This window comes from Achroia grisella, unplaced genomic scaffold (assembly GCF_030625045.1).
Source record: "Achroia grisella isolate CSIRO2021 unplaced genomic scaffold, CSIRO_AGI_Agris_v1 utg971, whole genome shotgun sequence".
Taxonomy (NCBI): domain Eukaryota; kingdom Metazoa; phylum Arthropoda; class Insecta; order Lepidoptera; family Pyralidae; genus Achroia; species Achroia grisella.
Genome location: NW_026713077.1, coordinates 1,014,264 through 1,035,056, shown reverse-complemented (window position 1 = coordinate 1,035,056; position 20,793 = coordinate 1,014,264). Strand labels below are relative to the sequence as shown.

Here is a 20,793-nt window from a genome sequence, read left to right as displayed (position 1 = left end):
CTACAATTATACTCCAGGAAAGAATAAGTTCTACAGTTTGTGGTCAATAAAAATACTTATTATTTAAAAGAACAATACAAAAATGGATAGAAGTGAAATCGATGTTAAGATTAAATTTCAGAATAGACTTGCTGGTAGAAATATATGCATCGTTATGATTCAGTCGCTTTGTATTGAAAAGATAATAAACAATCAACATACCTGCGCATTTGTAATATTAGTATGGATTGAGTCATAGGCCTCATAAATCATTACAAATTGTCTTTTAGTCTGTGTACTTGTCTACATATATTAGTTACTTTTAAAAATACTATGGCAAGAATAATAAAAAAAATATACTACTTAAAAGTCTAAAGTGTAAAAAAGTTTAAAAAGACTATTAAATACTATTAAAATTATATACGAACATTTCTATAAATTTACAAAATTTTAATGTTTGGGACCTAATATATCTCCTTGTGAAACACCACAAAAATCTATGTAGTAAATTAAATTTTCATAAATAAAAAAGATGGCATCATCAAACGGGAAAGAAAGTGCCAAAATGACGGCATCAATTGATAGTTTAAAACTATCAAGCAAGAATACATCCGTGTGTTCTTCCAAGCACGCTTCATCAGAATCGGTGTTGTCAAGGAAAGACAAGGAATGTCTACAGATGCAAGAATGCAAGAAGAAGTTGCTGGCAATGGAGCCACAGATTATAATAAGGGACGAGAATGTGGTGTTGAGATCTCCGCCACAGAAGAAGATTTTGATGCCACCGACCATTAATGCGGAGGTAAGAATTTTGACTTTGTTAAAGTTAGTGAATTTTAAAAATCTATTTGATAGCATAATTTTACTATAATTTTACCACTTTACTTATACACTTTGTACACAAAGTACACAAATAAGTTATTAATTGCTGCTACTTTGCATACAAGTACATATTCGTTAATTGCTACTACCGAAACTCGTTCGAAACTCATCTCGATACATTCTGAATTTTTATATTTATCTCGCTCCCAAATCAAAACTGTTTTAATAGTTCCCGATGGGTCATTAATCTCATTGCTCTGAAAAAACTGAGCTGAGATTTATTATAAATAAGAAAGTACGCAAGCTACGTTATTAATTACTATGTAGGTAGTAAAGATACATTGTAATATAAAACAACTCTTGGTACAAGAATAAATGAAGTTTTTTTTTATCAGACCTAAAAGAAGAGGATCTCTATGCTCTATATATATATATTTTATTACCTCTGATCTATGTCAATTAGAAATAGTATTTTTCAAATTATGGTCCTTCAAATTGGTTCTATATTTAATTTAATCTAATTTTTTAATACGAAAGTGGCAAATAATAATTTAGCCCATCTGATTGTAAACGGTTACCGCAGGACATGGATGTCTGAAACGCCAGGGTGTCACGTGCGAATTACTCAAGAACTTTGAAATTTTTTTTGAAAAACCCCATTCTGTAAATCTCTTGAAAAGTCCTCGCAGAAAGTTAATTCTACAAACTAAGTGTACGCGGGAGGAAGCTCCTCTGAAGCCGCACTGTCTGGGACCACTTATGTTTCTGCTTATGGGGCTGAATTCCCTACCAATGGCGTGCGGTGATCTTGGTTAATTCCTTGAGAATTAAGTATGATTTCTTGAATCACTCTATTGCTAAAAACTATATTAAAATCCGTATATGCATACTCAGAGGTCTGAGAATAGGTTATTTTGTACACCTCTAAGTGATAAGGGTAGCCCACTCCAAAAAATATTTTTTTATTTTTTGATACCTTGATTAAATTTAATAAAATAAAAATACTATTACAGATATTTACTGCTAGCTGTTGGTGTCTGAATAAAATAGGTATAACCTTTAATACCACCAGACCCAATCGTATGTGATGATATAGGTAGAACAAATTATAATGCTTTTATATAAAGGTAGAATAAATTATATTACACCAAATAAATTAAATTCGTACAATGTTTGAAGGTAAACAAAATGTAGTAATGAAAACAACTTATTAGTGAATGCAGAATTACTGAATATGATCACAATATTTCTACTTCTGCAAGATTAATATTAATAAATTTCGTTTGTGGAAAATATCCATCCATCAACACTACATTACAAGTTTGACGAAACAAACAAATAAAAGTCCCCAATATCTCTGTCGTAATTCCAAGATCAAAAGCTATTTCCGTTATTAGCAACGTTAATGGTGCAGATGAAGGAATATGATTAGTAGCAGGTATTTAACTAATGGATCGCCTAAGTAAATTAGACCTTAAATGTACTACAGGCTAGAGTTATAAATTACTTGTAAATCAAGATATCTTGATAAATAACCGAATATATTTTACTGATATATATAACTATTAAATACTGTTTCTAATAATGTCTTCCTAGAACATAGTAATATATGTATATATATTTAGTTTTTTTTTTTATTTAAACGATAAATATTTAATTTTAAAGACAACAATACTTAACTAATTATATAATTTACATAACTTAATTATACAACTACAACCTAAAATTAAAAAATTTAAAAAATATAATACACTAACTAAAATATATTATTAAAATGTATAAATGTATCTTGATAAATGTATGTCTTAAACATACTGAGGTCATATTAAATAAGAATTTATTTTTCATGCAATATGTACATTTAACATTTATGCCTGGTACCTTTTTTTTTTGAAACTAAGGTACTTGTATTTTAGGTACCAGTTTCGTCCTCTTACAGTTTACAATTATTGGAGTTGCAATTGATCGAAAACAGAACAAAAAGAATAGAAATAGGTATAAACTTAAACCTAACTTTGTACAATGTCTTTTGAGTGGACACCTTAATCTGCCGCTAACTAGCTCACTATGTATGTTCTTGTCATAGAAGTAACCTTTATTTAAATAAACTTAATGAAAGGTCTTTTGAATATTCAGATTATTATTATTACTCATGAATTTAAAATGTTGGTTGTAACCGTGTGAGAATCGAACCCGTGATCATCGGGTCCGACAGACATATCAATGGCGTCATGACGATTATTACATTTTATGGTCTATGTAGTGATGTTTACTTATAAAGGCGATAATTTACCATCAGGTATACCGTCATATTGTTTACCATTCAAATTACAGAAATAAAATTGATAGTAAACATATATTTTCATAAGCTCATAGAGGTTGTAGCACAAAATTTATGGACGCAAACACTTGCCAAATGTAAGTACATAGCATTTAAATCAAATTAATGTGGTCTCGTCCCTTTCCCTATATTCACTATATACGTGGTCTAAGATACGACATAAGAAATATCTACCCTCATCTGTTATATTATAATCATAATTTATATTTGTGAAAATATGTTATAAACCGCATATGAATAGAATTCGCGTTAATACGTACGCAATATTTGACATTTAACTATCATTGACTTTCAGTTGACATCATATTTCTTACAAATTATGTAGCCCTTTACACTTTATTTTTGCGTGTTAGCGATGGTTGTGACTTAAGTGATTGTTTTTTTTTATTTTACCAGAAATAAGAATCTAATTGTATAAAACACTTTCTTGTAATAACGCTTATGATGGAAGATCGTGGGAAGTGGCAAGAGCTCCGCAGACAAGAGTGTAGCTCTTAAATTAGGCATGAACCAATTGATAATAATGATTCTGTAGAAAAGAAAATAAAAACTATAGAAAATGATTCTGTAGAATAAAAAAATATGGGTATTCAAAAGTGCTTGCATTAATTTCATTTGAAGGAAGATTATTTCTATTTTTATTACTTACGTTTCTGTTCTGTGCCTTAACATCATACAACCCATATTTAGCTCAGTCAACCCATGTTATTATAAATCTACATATCATTATCATCGTTACACAGTATAAAATAAAGAAGTTGTCGCTGTCAGTCTCTATGTATGCATAAATCTTTAAAACTACGCAACGGATTTTGAAGCTTATTTTTTAACAGATAGAGCGATTCTAGAGGAAGGTTAATATATATAATACATGTACGTGCGAAGCCGGGGCGAGTAGCTAGTAAACATATAAACATTGTCATTATCAAATAACACATGAAGAAGTTATACATTCATTATGCCGTATTTTGGACCACTAAATACGAACCGCATATCGGGTATAGGAATTGGAGCTCTCCAATTCTGAAACAAACAGAACTGAGGAAATTGATTACACAAATTTGATAATGCGACTGCTGTTGACTTAATTAAATCCAATATCAAAGCGTTCCATTAATTTAATGGATATCGTATCGTAACTAATCCATATTAACTTTATAGCGGAGAATTAAACATATTAAAAATAATATGTGATTATATTTATTAAAGGAATTTGAATTATTTTGTTTAATTCTGCTATAATTAGCATGTTTGAGTTCACAAATATTCAGTGTGGAAACTTGACTGCCGTCTTTAATGGTGATAAAATTTTGACGATTACTGAGTCTACGCTCATATTGTTACACGTGTATGGCCTCTATATGAGGCATCATCAGGTAATGAATAGAGTTCGCAAATATCTTGGAAGCCTAGTGTCGACTATTGGGTGATCAAATTGCGACTTCGTCTTGGTCTAATAACTAGACTTCTAAACTGTATCCGAGCTCTATTCAATGCCTGATGAAGCCAGGCGTTCAGAGGCGCGAAAGCCGTATCGCAAGAACGGTTCGAATTTGATCACCATTAGAAAAGGTTGTACCGGTAGTCAAGTTCTCGCTGTACCGGTACTCAAGTTCTCGCACTGAATATTTGTGGTCTCACACATGCATAGCGGATTTGTAATCGAATTTGGTGTAATTTTGCGGAAGTCCATTGCAGTACTTAATGGATCTATATTATTTTTTTAATTCCGCTACAATTGGTTGCGGAAATAAACAAAATAAAATGATTCAAACAGTCCGAGCAGTGAAATAATTTCAAACTTTTAATCAAAAACGATCAAATTGTGAAAAACTCGAATGTAGACTTTGTTGATTGCTGTAGATGGGCAAGAGTGAGTTACGACTGCACAAAGTTTGATAAAGTTTTGCAAAGTTTTAACTCACTTCCAAAGTCCATATTGATTGTATCTGTGATTGATGATAACAGTTCTTGGGTTACAGTGAATAATGGAATCCCGACCAAACGTAATACAAACTGACATTATAAAAACGGAAGTATCTTCATTCTAACTTGTAAAGTTATATATATATATATCTTAGCGATGCCTTTGAGGATTTGGTTAAAAAGTATTAAATTCAAATTCTGTTTCAAAATATCTATATTCATGTATGTCTATTCCAGACTCTTATGATATATCAAATCTGCCGTCAGGTCGCGGAATGATTTCGAGATGAGAAGAACTGACAAGAAACTCAGCTTGTATTCTTTTCAAATAAATGTTGTACATGTTAACAATAATACAGATTAATTTTTAAATTCAAATTTGGGAGTCATTTTTAATTTCAAATTTCAAAATCCAAATTACAATGACCACAAGCCTATACTATTACAAATGCAAATAGTCGAATCAGTGTTCGTAACCCGAACAGACTAGTCCCCACAAGCAGCACCCATTCACGAGTATGATGTTACATACAAATAACTACATAAGTATACACATGCATATACCCACATACCCACAAACTCAAACTCTGAGACTGTACATTGATATTTTGGCAATAATAGTTTAGTAATAATAATTATTATTTGTTAAAGTTTCAGCACTCCTTTGTCTTTTATATATTATATTTAACATATAAATCGATATTCGACGTTACATTACACTATGTGTTTACAAAAGAATATGTTTCTAAGTATTGTATTATATGTCTATTAGTAAGACAGCAGTTACCAAACTTTTGACAAGTTCTTCCTAACTTAGGACCTATATGGCACTATCTAGTCCTTACCTAAATAGAACTTGTATTATGGGTACTAGGCATCTGATACATTTATACATTTTGTTATAAATATTGTACACACATAATATACATAGAAAACACCCAAAGTAATAGAAATAAATATACTCATACCTAACGAGGAATCGATCCCGTGAACATCGGAAAGATGATAAACCGCTAGACCACTGAGGTGGTCTAATTCTATCTATCATCTATTACAGTGTCCCGTAAAACATGTAAACTGTCCTTTAAAGCGCCTTCTGAGGGTTTCCTACAAAAACGAAGGTATTACACTGGCGGCGTACCGCAGAACTTTCTCGAACAAGCTACGTTACACCACGCCGTTGAATAGCTTTGCTTCGCTTTTCAACACACAAAGGAGGCAAGTTCATTAATTTAACATTAATTATAATCCTATAGACTCGTAGTGTAATCGATCGCTCCTAGGATTATTTCATTGTAAATGTTTAACCAGTTAAATGAGATATGTACGAGTATATGCTAATCGGTATAGCAGCGTTGCCGTTGCTTGGGTCGCGTATTCAATTCACGCACGGTACAAACATTTGCATTCATGAGTGCAATTGTTTGTATTGATCTAGGTATATTTTTTCTCTTTTTGGGATTTTAGTACGCTAACCGAGATGACAGTCCCATCATCATATATCAGTAGTGGACTGCAATGAACGTGAAAAAAATCATCATCATCATTTTTTTCACGTTCATTGCAGTCCAATACTGGACATGGTCTCTCCTAAGGCACACCATCTTCAGTAGGTACTTCTCGTCCAGTTATTACCCGCAACCCTACGTATGTCGTAGCTCCACCTAATTACAGGGCGTCCTACGCTATGTTTTCCGGTTCGCAGTCTCCAATCTAGGACACGATTAAAGAATAATCAACTTAAGTTAATCGGATACGAGTCAGAACAATAACTTGGCTGCATCCGAAGCTAGCTCTGCCAATATTCCATGGAATACACCCATGTCTGACCTGTTTAACTTCATAATGCATCTAAAAGAGACTATATCATGTAATGATATAATGTCTTATATATTTTTGTCTTTAATGGAATGTGTTTATAATGCATATAGATGCATTATGAACACATTACATTCAACTATTATGCAGATCTTCTTTTCTGTAAGTCACAATTAAAAGATTTAAGTATTTTCATATGACGGCCTCGGTGGTCTAGAGGTTTAGCACATCGCCTTACGTCCAATGGTCGCGGGTTCGATTCCTCACACGGCACAAGCATTTGTATTCATGAGTATGATTGTTTGTGTCGGTCTGGGTATTGTCTATGTATAATGTGTATGTACTTACGAAAAAAACCTAATCTATGTATTTGTATCAGTTGTGTTAAAACAGTAGTAGCAAATCTGCTGTGAGTAGTATAATGCTCAAATATGGTCGACGTCAAATCTAGCGTCGATGACGGCATCAGTCAATCGACCAGTGAGAAGCACCGCTCATCACGCGACACATATGAGCACCAATAAAAAGGGTGGATACTCCACCCCTATGTAATTTCAAAAACGTTAAGTTGTTGCAATAAACGCTTCATGAGGAGAGGTCACAGTTTCATTTTAAAACACTCTTCCTTTACAAAAAACAAATTAACAGTTGTCTAGTACCGATAACACAAGCTTTAGCTAGCTTAATTTGGGTCTAGATGGCGCTGTGTGAATTGTCCTGAGATTATTTATTATTTATTTATTTCATTAAATAAGCAATTTTTTAATGGAATGTGTCCGGAATGCAATAACGATGTGCTGTGTATTTATCTTCGTGAATGTGAACCAAAGAATACAAGGAGGCTGACATTGTATCATTTAGACTTATATAAACCCTTTGACTTGGATCTCTTCGGGAGTGAATAACGAAATGACTGCGAACAGGGCTGAATGGAAGAGAAAAGAACGGGACAAGGAAGTAGCAGATGATGATTAATTGGATCTCTCACCAAAACATTTTTTCCAGTTATTATAGCACTGTTTTTTTATTTACTTAGTATTGCTGAATAATCAATTGGTCTAGATGTTTTCTATATATGTATGTATAAAAAAATGTATTTATGTATTAGTTGTGTAGTACCCATAACACAAACTCTGCTTAGCTTAAGACTCGATGGCATTGTGTGAATTGTCTGTGGATTATTATTTACATTATAAATTATCTAAAAGTTACTATTTTAATATATCGACTTATATCCAGTTAAAAAGTGTGATTTCTACAATATAATTAATAATTGTATAATTCAGTTTATTTACATGTACCAGCTAGTATTATGTAAATAAACTGAATTATACAATTACAAAATATATAAAGTAGGTATAAAGAGTCTATAACTTTGACATAAATGGAAATGAAGGTATAAAAATTCTCTTACTTCACGCTTTGACATTCGTGCCGTTAAACTGCTATCTAGTAGAAAACTTTTTATTGGAAGTTGGTTTATGGTTAGTTTCTGCTCTGCGTGAGTACCTTTATGTAAATATTTTAGGGTACCTATGTGGAATAACCTATGATTTTATATTTAACTAACTGTACTCGCGACTTTGTCCGCGTGGAACTTTAGTCATTTTTTCTGAAATAAAAGTAGCCTATGTTACTTCTTATTATATCCGCTACCTACCAAAAAAGTCCCGTTAAAATCGGTCCAACCATTTCAGAGATTAGCCAGAACAAACAGACAGACAGACAAAAATTGTAAAAAATGTAATTTTGGTGTATGTATCTTATTTATATTCAAATGCATGTAGTAAAAAAACAGTTATTTCAATATTACAAACAGACACTCCTATTTTATTTATATGTATAGACTAGCTGACCCGCGCACTTTCGTCTGCATCGCACTTGCTTGACATTTATCGTCCAATTTACATAATATCTTTTTAAATTCTATTATGTGTTATTCTCATGTGTTACTGAAAAGTTTCATCCAAATCTGTTTAGTAATTTATCATGAAACCGTAACAAACATCCATCCATACTCACAAACTTCCTCGTTTATATAATATTAATAAGATTATTAACCAATAAATTAATAGTTAAGATTGGTAATCATTTTATTTGTTGTAGTTAATTAAGTAACTAGTTTAGATACTAGTAGTAAATTTAATAAAATAGTTTATGAGAATGATTGTAAATTTGATGTGAATAAAAAATAATATTATTAACTTAATTACTGGATAAGAGTCATGATATCTTGTTTCTGTGGAATGGCAACCCATGAGTAAATGGTAACCCATGGTATCACGAGTTACATGATAACTTGATGTCTATAGTGCTGTTTACCATCAGGTGGGCTGTCAGTTTGTTGCCCATTCCAATTACATAAATATATAATTATATACTATCTAGATTTAAAGTATTTTTACTTAACTAGCTGTCCCGGCAAACGTTGTTTTGCCTTAAAATAAAAAAAAAATTAGGGGTGTACTACCCCTAACATTTAGGGGGATGAAAAATAGATGTTGGCCGATTCTCAAACCTACTCAATACGCTCACAAAATTTCATGAGAATCGGTCAAGCTGTCTCGGAGGAGTATGGGAACGAAAACTGTGACACGAGAATTTTATATATAAGATTAAAACAAAAATTATTACAAATATATAAATCAAAATTAAGTATACAAATATATGCAATTCTTTAAACTTTATAACATTAAAAGTGACAGCCAAAGATAAGATAAGACAGAAATAAAGCAAATATTTACAGTCTCCCTGGTAAATTTTATATATAAAATTTTCATGTCGCAATGGCTTGACCGGTTTTTATGAAATTTTATATGCATATTCAAGCTTGAGAATCGGCTACTATCTATTTTTCTGACTCCTCAATGGTAGGGGTGACCCATCCCTAAATATTTTTTACACAAGTTTTTTTTTATTACAATTTACCATTAAAAAATACATACAACTTTCAATTGTCACTCTTTTATGAACGCATCCTGTTTTTATAGCGATATTAGTACCTACTTCAAGTAAGTACGGCAAAACAACGTTTGCTAGATCAGCTAGTTAATTATATTTATGTTACGGAATACGAAATATTCATAACAGTTTACGCTTTACCATTCAGTTTAAAACTTGAGCACCAAGCACAGAGTAGCACCACTCGTGTGAAATATAAAATTATAGCTGTTAACCACAGCGTAATGACAAACTACATAAAATCTAAATCAAAACAATTCAAAAATCATTTATTCACGTAGGACATTTTAGCCGCTTATGAATGTCAAGTTTTTTTTTTGTGATAATTATTTCATTATGTGAAGACTGTTGATAACTTGGTGAACCCAACTCAAACGATATATGGCGACAATCTTAGGAACTCACTCGTTACTATAGGTTCCCCTCGGATCAACCCCATCCAATTGAAACGGGGATAGAAATTACGACGGCTTGAGCCAAGTGAACCTCTAGCGGTGCCCTCAGACTAAACTCCTTCATCCGCTATATAAGTCTTTCCGCGGGGTTGGAGTGCCATCTGCACTCGCCCCCTATTGTTCGGTGAAGCTGTAAAGGCCAACTGCTGCAACATTGGAATAGTTCGAAAAATAATTAGAGGTAGACAGTAAAAAGTTAAAATTGTATTATAAACTTTATAACGGAATAGAATAGAATAGAATAGAATAGAAAATCATTTATTCAAATAAACTTAATTTAAGCACTTTTGAATAGTCATAACAATTTGTTTTTTATCTACCACTCGTTCGGAAATCTGTCTCATCACAAGAAGAACGAGCAAGAAACTTGTGTGTTGCTCTTTTAAATAATCCTTGTAAGTTTACATTTATATATATGTCGAAACGTGTGAATACAAACCACCAATTAGCACTAATTTTTTGGGTCAAATATAATCATGCAATAAGATTAAATCAGTCGTAGTGATAAGAGCAGACCAGTCCCTACAAGCAGCACTCGGACTTATATAATAGTATTTGAATGCTAATCATATTTGTAAGCAGACGAGGAATTTAATAGACCTCATTAAATCCTAAATTTTATCATCATAATCCGATAAAATAATTCAAATGTGCTATTAAATTCTTCACTCTCATTTTATATCCATGTTTCATTCAAGAAATAACGGCATTATTGTTCGCGTGGAATTTTATGTCTAAATAAACGATAAACTGACATTATAAAGATTGATTTGATATATATGTTTGTAAGAGGTAAACTAAAGACCTACTTAACCGATTTGAAAAGTTCTTCCACTCTTCTTCTTTCTTTCTTTCATTCTAGCTAGAGTAGGACCTACTTGAGAGATTTGAAATGTTCTTTCACTGATCGGAATGTATAATGTTCTAGCTAGAGTATTTATTAACTTTAACGTTCATATTTATTAACTTACATATTAACTAGCTGACCCGCCCAACTTCGTTTGCATCACACTTGTCGTATATAAAATATATAATTGTTTTACGCCCAATGTACATAATATTGTTTTAAATGACAGCCTATGTGTTATTCTGATGTATAAGCTATAATATTGTAAAGTTTCATCAAAATCCATTCAGTAATTTTTGCGTGAAAGAGTAACAAACATCCATCCATACACACAAACTTTTGCTTTTATAATTCTAGTAAGACTTTTTGAATGAAGTAACAGATATTCCACTACGCAATAACAACACATCACAGACGCAGTTGTGAGAAATTTAGCGGAAACTCAAATAAATTGTGACATTTTATGTGACGGTTATACCGAGCACCGGATGTATCTCATTCGTATGAGATGAAATACTTAAAATGCATATTTATATCGTCGTAACTCTGCAGTAATTGAAAATATTCATTTTTTATATTCTAGAATAATATTAATAATTTATTGCTGGCAATGAAATTACACGAAATCAATACATTTAATGGATACTTAATTAAAGATAGCAAGAGGACCCGGTTCAGTATGTGCCGACAGAATGCGCTGATTTTCAACCGAACCCTTTTCTACAATTTTTGAAGATAAAATATAATATACATATAAAACTAGGGTCGCAGAACACAACTGTAGCATAAATACAATTCTCATCTTACATTATAATTGCATATCAGATAAAATACTGTTCAATATTAAATTGCAGGCTGTTTAAATTTACTTCATTGATGTTCTTAATAGTCACTTAGGTGGGTTTATGTTCTCATTTCCAAAAGGAATAGAATAGAATAGAATAGAAAATCATTTATTCAAATAAACTTAATATAAGCAATTTTGAATAGTCCACAATTTTTTTTTAAATCTACCGCTTTACTAATCGGAAAGGTGTCTCACCACAAGAAGAATAAGCAAGAAACTTGTGTGTTGCTCTTTTAAACAATCCTTGTAATTCACATTTTACAAGTCGAAACTTTTGAATACAAACTACCGACCAGCACTAATTCATTTAGGCTCAAATATAAAAACACAATAAGATAAAATTAGTCGTAGTGATAAGAGCAGACCAGTCCCTACTACTAGTCCAGACTTGTAAAATGTGAACTTACAAGGATTGTTTAAAAGAGCAACACACAAGTTTCTTGCTTATACTGCTTGTGATGAGACAGCTTTACGAATAAGCGGTAGATTTAAAAAAAATTGTTGACTATTCAAAATTCAGATTGCATGACCTATCAAATTATATATATACATATATTTTGTTTAATTATTATTGCTCGTTCAAAGATCTTTTTGTATTATTTATTATGGTGGAATTTCGACCATTGAGCGATCATTAACATTAATTATATACAGCGAGGAATCGAACTCGCGATCATATAATATAATTCGGTGTGCTAAACCACCAGACTACCGAGGTCATAACTTAGCTTAATAATAGCCATGTATTTCGTGAAATTCACTTGATTGTGGACACAATGCGTGAACTTCCCAAGTCTACGCATTTGGGGTGCGGCCGGATTCATGAAGCGGGGGCCGGGCGCGGCTGGGGACATATATGTTATTGTTACTGATATTTCTATCCAATTTTCTTTACGTAATGATGTCAGGAAGGACATGTTATTTTTGGTGTAATTAATGATCCTTCCTGTTATTATAGGACGGGAATAATAGGTACATGAATATGATATGATTTGTATGTATTTACATAGATATATGTTTTAGTGGAGATCTTTGGGGGAGGCCTATGTCTAGCAGTGGACGTCTTCCGGGCTGCGATGATGATGATGATGATGTTTTAGTGGATTTTGTAAAAAGTTGTCTGTGTTGGGAATCTCAGTATTTTTTTATACTATGATAGTAGTAAACGAGCATACCTGTTTGATGGTAACGATTATGTCAGCCTTTGGAAACATTATCATTTACAAACTCTTCATGCCCCTGAAACACCAGGGTTGTCACGTGACCGTTGCCGACCCTTAAGAAACCTTAAAGCACTCTTCTTGAAAAACCCCATACTGGATTTTGAAGCGAATGCGATTCGATCTCGTTAACATTTATATATGTTTTGTTTGTGTTGTATAAAATATATTATTAATAAAACTTTTGACTGTTTAATAAGCAGCTCATTAATTAGTAGGTTTTTTTTATCGATGAGAGGGATTGAATGACCGAGCATATAATAATATAAATTCTTTATTTAAATAAACATAAATATTAGCAATTTTTAATAGTCATACTTATTTATTTTAAGTATAATTACTACAATTATTTAAAAGAGCAATTTACTCATTTAAATAATTGTAGTAAGTTCTTGCTCGTTCTTGTGATGAGACAGACAACAAAAATGTTTATATTAAGTTTTGAATTGAAATTGTTCACATTTCCAGAGATATATTAAGTGATAAATGATTACCGTCCTCTTGAGATAGTCCAATGTAAATCAAAAGAAAACGGTCCCTTGCTACGTCTAAATTAGGACGCTGCCGTTAAAGAATGTTCCGGAAAGCTAGAACTTCGCTCCCAACTTTTTCTTTTCCAAAGATTTCTTATCTGCCCAGAGCAAGAGAAATGTCGAGAGAGAACACAATGGACGGGAAAACTTAACCAGTTTTTAGAGAATGTTTAAAACAAAAAAATCACATCGGGCCGATGACTATATATATTTCGACAAGCATATTGATAATTTGGCAATTATTATATATAATTAATAAGTTCTTCCTTTATAAATTCACTTTTTATTCATTACTAAGTAGTGTGTTTCAGAAATTAGCAAAACAAACAGACAGACAGATAAAAATTACGTAAATTTATTTTTAGACAAGCATTTGCCCGCGGCTTCGCTCGCGTTAAGAACTATTATTATTAATTAGGTATAGTTTTTGCGGCTTTACTTTTGTTTTCTTTCTTAGGGTATGCCTACGTCATAGTAACTTTATGTACGCAAAGTCTCAGCCCGATCGGTTTAAAATTGACAAAGTTTCATACAAACTTTCATCGCCTATTTTATCCCCTTGGGGTAGAATTAATCAAAATCTACGTCATAACATCTATCTGCATGCCAAATTTCAGCCCGAACCGTCCAGTCGTTTGAGCAGTGCGTTGATAGATCACTATGTCAGTCACCATTGAGTTATATATATTTTGATGTTAAGTACTGTAGGTATATATATTTGTATGCCTTCGGTAAAAAGCTGTTAATTTGTAATTACAAACAGATAATTCCATTTTTTTAGTTGTAAAGATGGCATCACTATTCTTATACATAGTTTATACATATATATTTTTTTTTTGCCATTTTCTTGCTCTGTGTTCAACTTTTTCTTACCAAGATTTCTTAGCGGCATATTCCCGGCAATTTCTATTGAGTAAAGAATTCTTGCCTTTGAGTTTGTTAATGCTTTAAGACACCAGGAGACTAAAATAAGTTTATAAAGGAAAATGTATTTTCATATAACTTGTCTTAGGGTAGGATTTCTTCTTTAAATTTGAATTTTAAATTATTCCGCTACTATGCCTGTACTTATGGTTATCTTTGCCTCGTTTATTTAAGGGCTTAGAGACTAAAAACACTGCTTTATATGGAATCCTTTAAAAAGCTTAGTATAACATTTTTTTAACTATTTTAATGCTGTCGGCCGCAGCTGGCCTACAACGGATGAGAAGTACGGACAGCGAGTGGAAATGTTACTCCAAACTCGCGGAAAGACTTATGGAGTGGCTGAAGGCAAACTCTTGCCTGACGGTATGTCTTTAACTCGGGCTAAAGGCATCGTTATGGTTTTCAAAGTAAGGTATTTGATTCGCCGTTTCAATGATCCCATTGAAACTGAATCAAATACAATTGACATTAGATCGCTGTCAGTTATTAATTATGGAAGTTAATAAATATTGATACAAGAATCCTACTTTGTATAACCAATCAAAGATTAATTTTATATTTATATATTTGACAGCCTCGGTGGTCTAGTGGTTTAACACACCGCTTTACTGTCAGATGGCCGTGGGTTCGATTCCTCGCACGATAAAAACATTTGTATTCATGAGTATGATTGTTTGTATCGGTCTGGGTGTTTTCTATGTATAATATGTATTTATTTACAAAAAAAAATGTATCCATGTATTTGTATCAGTTGTCTAGTACCCATAACACAAGCTCTGCTTAGCTTGGGACTAGATGGTGCTATGTGAATTGTCCTGAGATATTATTATTATTATATCGTTTACAGTTAGGTAAAAATGTAAGACACACTTTTTAGCATTCTGTGGATTCACCGTGAGGGCCCATAGTGCTGCAGAGAGAACAACTCTGAGCAGTTTCCGGAACTTTTGACCCTTGTGTAGGTTTAAACCCTTGCTGACGTACAACAATATTCACAAATAATAGTATAAACTCTATTTTCATCGTCTCTTTTAAAATATCAATAAAATAATAAAATATGTTCTTAGTATTTTCTCTAGAGACAACAGCATGGAGTTTTTCAAGCATACCTATTAATGTTTCTTAAAAGTAGGCAACGCGCACGTGACATCCCTAGTATTTCAGGCCTCCTGAGTCTAGGGTAACCATTTGCCATCTAGTGAGCCGTATGCTTGATTGTTACCTGGTAGTGGTATAAAAAAGAATAATTATGTCCAATTGGAATTATTGGGCAATTATTATTATCAAAGAACAATGTTAGTTGTAGATCTTATTATTTATTAATAGTCTTCATTGAGTCTATAAATGTTCACCATGTGCAATTTTTTTTTAAATACTGAACAAAAAATAATGTAGCATTTTTTAATTCAATTTTTGAATTTGGAATGTATTTACAAATAACGTTATCGTTCGTTTTCCCTCCAAATCCTGAATTCTCATCTCTAATAGGAGCCATTCCGGAAAATGAACGCCCATTCCGCTCGATTCCGCAGCTTTTCGATTTCGCTTTGTTTTTAAGGTTGTATCGTAAACAGTTTTTCGATGGCGTAAACGTTTAACAAATTGAACAGATTTTACTCTTGTTTTGTGCGTGATAAAGTGTATATCTCGACGGCTTTCATGTCTGGCCGACGTGTTTTATGACGGTACGAATATTTTTAACAGAATTTCTTATCCTATTTAGAGGTAAATTGAAAGTTATTGAAATAGTGTATATTTTTTTCAGAGATTAACTATTAGGTTATAAAGAACTTATTTATTAAAAAAACAACAATATTAGAACAATCTTTTTTTTATTGATAGATACAGTCTATGTATCACAGATACCGAGTCTAAAAAAATCTCAATAATAGTTTCAAATAACAATTGCAGATTATAATATAATTAAAAGCTGTTAATTACGGCCCCGGTGGCCGAGCGGTTTAGCATACAGCCTTACTTCCGATGGTCGCGGGTTCGATTACTCGCATGGTACAAACATTTTGTATACATAAGTCTGACTACTTGTATCGGTCAGGGTGGTTTCTATATATATAATGTATGTATAAACAAAGAAGACCGGAAGACGCAGCGTGGGAAGTCCTCCAGCAAGGTGGACCGACGATCTGGTCAAGATCGCTGGAAGGCATTGGATGCGAGCAGCGCAGGACCGATCGTCGTGGAGATCTTTGGGGGTGGCCTATGTCCAGCAGTGGACGTCTTCCGGGCTGCGATGATGATAAACAAAAACTGTATATATATGTATATGTACTAAGACAACTTATGTTAAGTTGCCTTAGTACCCATAACACGAGCTGTGCTTAACTTGGGACTAGATACCGCTGTGTGAGTTGTACAGGGCTATTATTATTATTATTTATTTTTTACATAATCTTGTCCACACAGATCAATTACGCATTTAATTTATAAACTCTTTATTAATACACACTTGTATTCGATTTTATTTTATCTTTAAATGATCTCGCTCGTTTTCTCGTATTTATGTAAGCGGCACAACCTTACCCAGTGGTGCCGTGGTTGAAAGAACCTTTTTTATCCCCGAATTTCCTCGACTACGTAACAACAAAGCAACGAAGACGAATGGACGATAAGTGCTTTTATTAATATTCATTCAAGCACAGCGCCGCGACAAAAGATAGTGTAGGGCCATATAAATGGCGGAAATAAACGGCGACAGAGATACGACAACAAACGCTGTCGCTTATGAAAACTTTGATATCATTTTCTTATTTAAATACCCATTTGCTTCTAAGTTCTAGCTTTATTTTTCATAGCTGGAAAGTAAATAAGATGGGCTTAAGTAAGTTAATGGGTGTCAAACTTTGTCCAGTCTTCATTAATTTGTATACAAATTAAACGGTATATGTAATTTAAAATTTTCCGAGTAAATGAAAAAAAAAAATAAATTTTGGATCAAATCAAATAAAAATATCTTTGTTTTTTTTTTCAGACTATTATAATTCTAGTCTACTGTCAACTCAGAATGTTGTTCGTGTTAGAGGAACTGACAAGAAATTCTGTTCTTACTCCCTTAAAATACTATTTTGGAATATTATAATTGTATATATTAAAGCTTATAATTTTCTTTCAATATTTCATATCTTCTTCGGATAAAAAGTAAATTCTGATATTGCTTGATAAATATTTCGCACACGCTAGAAATATGTAAATCGCTCCGCTTATTACACCGCGAACTTAATGGCCCATATATCACCCCAGATAAGTCACTTTACATCCATTACAGATGGCAAGTCCATCGTCTTCATTAACTTGACGGGGATATTAATGATTTCTCATTAGCTCGACTGAGACGTCGTCTCTCGAGTCACTTTTGGGACGCAACAAAATTGTTCGTAATCCGTTGGGAAGGCTTAAGACATTATTCTCTTCAGTGGACCACAGATGCCATATATAGAGATGGCATCTTTGGTCTAGTGGTTTAGCATACAGGACAAATAAGTAGAACTACTACTCTACTAATTTTGTTCTGTGGTTTAGCAAAACTGTTACCTCCGATGGTCGTGGCTTCGATTTCTCACGGTACAGATATTTTTATTCATGAGTATGATTGTTTGTCTTCTCTGAAAGTTGTTGATATTTTTATATATGTTGTGTATGTATTTACAAAAAAAAAATGTACTGGCCAATTAATGGACTTAAATAACTTAAATAACCTCTGTTATGCTTAGGTTTTGCGCTGTGTTAATTGTACAGGATTATTGTCTTATATATAAAATTCTCGTGTCACAATGTTAGTTACCATACTCCTCCCAAACGGCTTGACCGATTTTTATGAAATTTTGTATGCATATTCAGTAGGTCTGAGAATCGGCTACTATCTATTTTTCATACCCCTAAGTGATAAGGGTTGTCCGCCCCTTTTTTATTATTGGGCAAAATTTTTTAGTTTTATTTTTTATTATGTGTCATTAAAAAATACATACAACCCTAAATTTTCACCCTTTTATCACTAACCCCTATTTTTTTATATGTCAAAACAACGTTTGCCGGAACAGCTAGGTATATATATAAATTGACTTAATAAACATTTGCTATCTGCCAGATTTAAACTCACGATCTTTGGAATCTAAGTAACTTTGGAAAACCACTAGACAACTACGATAGATACACGACAGACAATAATAAACAGAGTCGCATAAACAAAACCCATTTACGTGGCTTCCTTTTAATTGAAAATACCTCGATGTAATAGCCGTGGGAGGTTTATTTATTTATTCGCGGTCTACGGTTCGATTCTCGCTGTGAAATCGCTATCAAATCTAAACAGAATAGCCGCTACAAAAACAGGTTTTAGCACCGATAAAGTTGCTGCTCTATTTCAGTGTTTCGTAATTAAATACAAGCATTGTTCTTACTCAATATATCTTCACACCAGATTTTTTGCAGGATAGACAAAGAGAACCAACAATTAGCTGTACACAGAAAATAATATTTTCAGATGCTTCATTCATAACTTGTCTCATGCGTGCACGCACTTTAAAAGACATTGTCTTTGATTTTGACTGTTTTTCGGCTTTGGCCATTAAATAGAATAGAATAACACAGTCAACAATCAAGATATTTTATTATTATTCTATGCTATTGAGCTTACCTTTCACATTAACGTTGACTTTGATTTGACGTTATATAAACAATATATATTTTTAAAGGAAATATTTGATGTACAAACAAGGCTGCAAGTATACCAGTTAAGCTGAAGTAATTAGATATATAGATAAAATCTTGATTCATGTCCAAAATATTACAAACAACATTAATGCTACAAATATAAATAATTACGAAGCAAGCTTAATAAAACATTACAAAAACAAATTAAAAATGTCGCCAACCAACAAAAACACAACCCTAAAATGTTGGTAAAATTAATAAAAATGCTCATAAAATGCGCGCCATATTTTAACTTCTTATTAAATGAAACAAAGACATCCCCGGGAATGAGCGAAAAATACTGTCGAGATATCACGGGCTTAACCGCAGAGGTAAATATAATGTAATGTAGCCTTATTAATATGTGTATAACAATGCCACTTCAAACCGAGCGCTCAGACTGGATAAGGTTATTTCAGATTTAGGTCACGCTTATAAACTTTTTGTTTATTAAGGGGAATATTGAATAGAAAAAGAAGAAAGAAAATTGGAAAAAAATAAGAGAAGCATAAATAATACTAGAACATAGATATATGACGCGAAAATGCTCTAATAACCTTATTCTGACCCAGAATGCACAGAATGCACAGCAGGCATTTGGAATATAATAATCAGACAATTCACTTTAAGGACAATCCATATTAATTTATATGAGTATATGTGAAATCTCTCTGTCTGACAATACGATGTTACCATTTCGTGACTAATATGAAACTAATTATAATAAAATTTGGTATGAAGGTAAATAGTATAGTATAGTATAGTAGTAGTGAATATAGACAATATTTTTAATAAATAAAACATACAGACGAAATCGCAAGTAACAGCTAGTGAAAATCAGGTAAAGTTTACTTTATTGAAAGTACTAACTATCATTTACGAGTACATGTAAATATTACCATTAGAACTCTTCATGCATTGGCATTTTTTGAAACTGAATACACAATATATATCTTTTTTCTTTCTATCCTTTCCAATTTCATCTCGGAAATCGAAACAAAGCTTGTAATTTTTAGTGCACATTTCCAAATTGCAGTAGCATTTTTATCTTTTTTCTCTGTAGCGTAGCGTTCTTTATTTTTTTATTTGTGATGGATGTTTATTGCTCTTTCACACAAAAAATACTGAACAGATTTCCATGAATCTTTACAGCAGTATAACTTATACATCAGAACACATAGTCTATTACTTTCATAAGGCACAGCCAGTTGTCAATAAAGACAACGCGCTGACAATGAATTTGTCTCACTATATATGTACAACTCGTATAGAATAAATTAATAAAGATTCCGTTATAACGTAGTACATTCATCTCCAGCTCAGCTTTATATGTCGTAGCAATTTTATTTATGATCATTTTCATTTTACGCGCCTCGTGATAAAATGCGCTGTTATTTTTAACTACAATAT

The 20,793-nt window shown here is 32.4% G+C and overlaps 1 protein-coding gene across 1 annotated transcript in view; it reads left to right on the top strand.

The window, feature by feature from the left end:
- The first annotated feature begins 508 nt into the window (after positions 1–508).
- Positions 509–20,793, top strand: part of LOC131854238 (inactive dipeptidyl peptidase 10-like) — a 156,830-nt gene continuing 136,545 nt past the window's right edge. Inside the window, exon 1 of the mRNA XM_059205369.1 lies at positions 509–781. Coding sequence (XP_059061352.1) covers positions 512–781 — 270 coding nt within the window. The 5' untranslated portion in view covers positions 509–511. The remainder of the gene's footprint in view (positions 782–20,793) is intronic.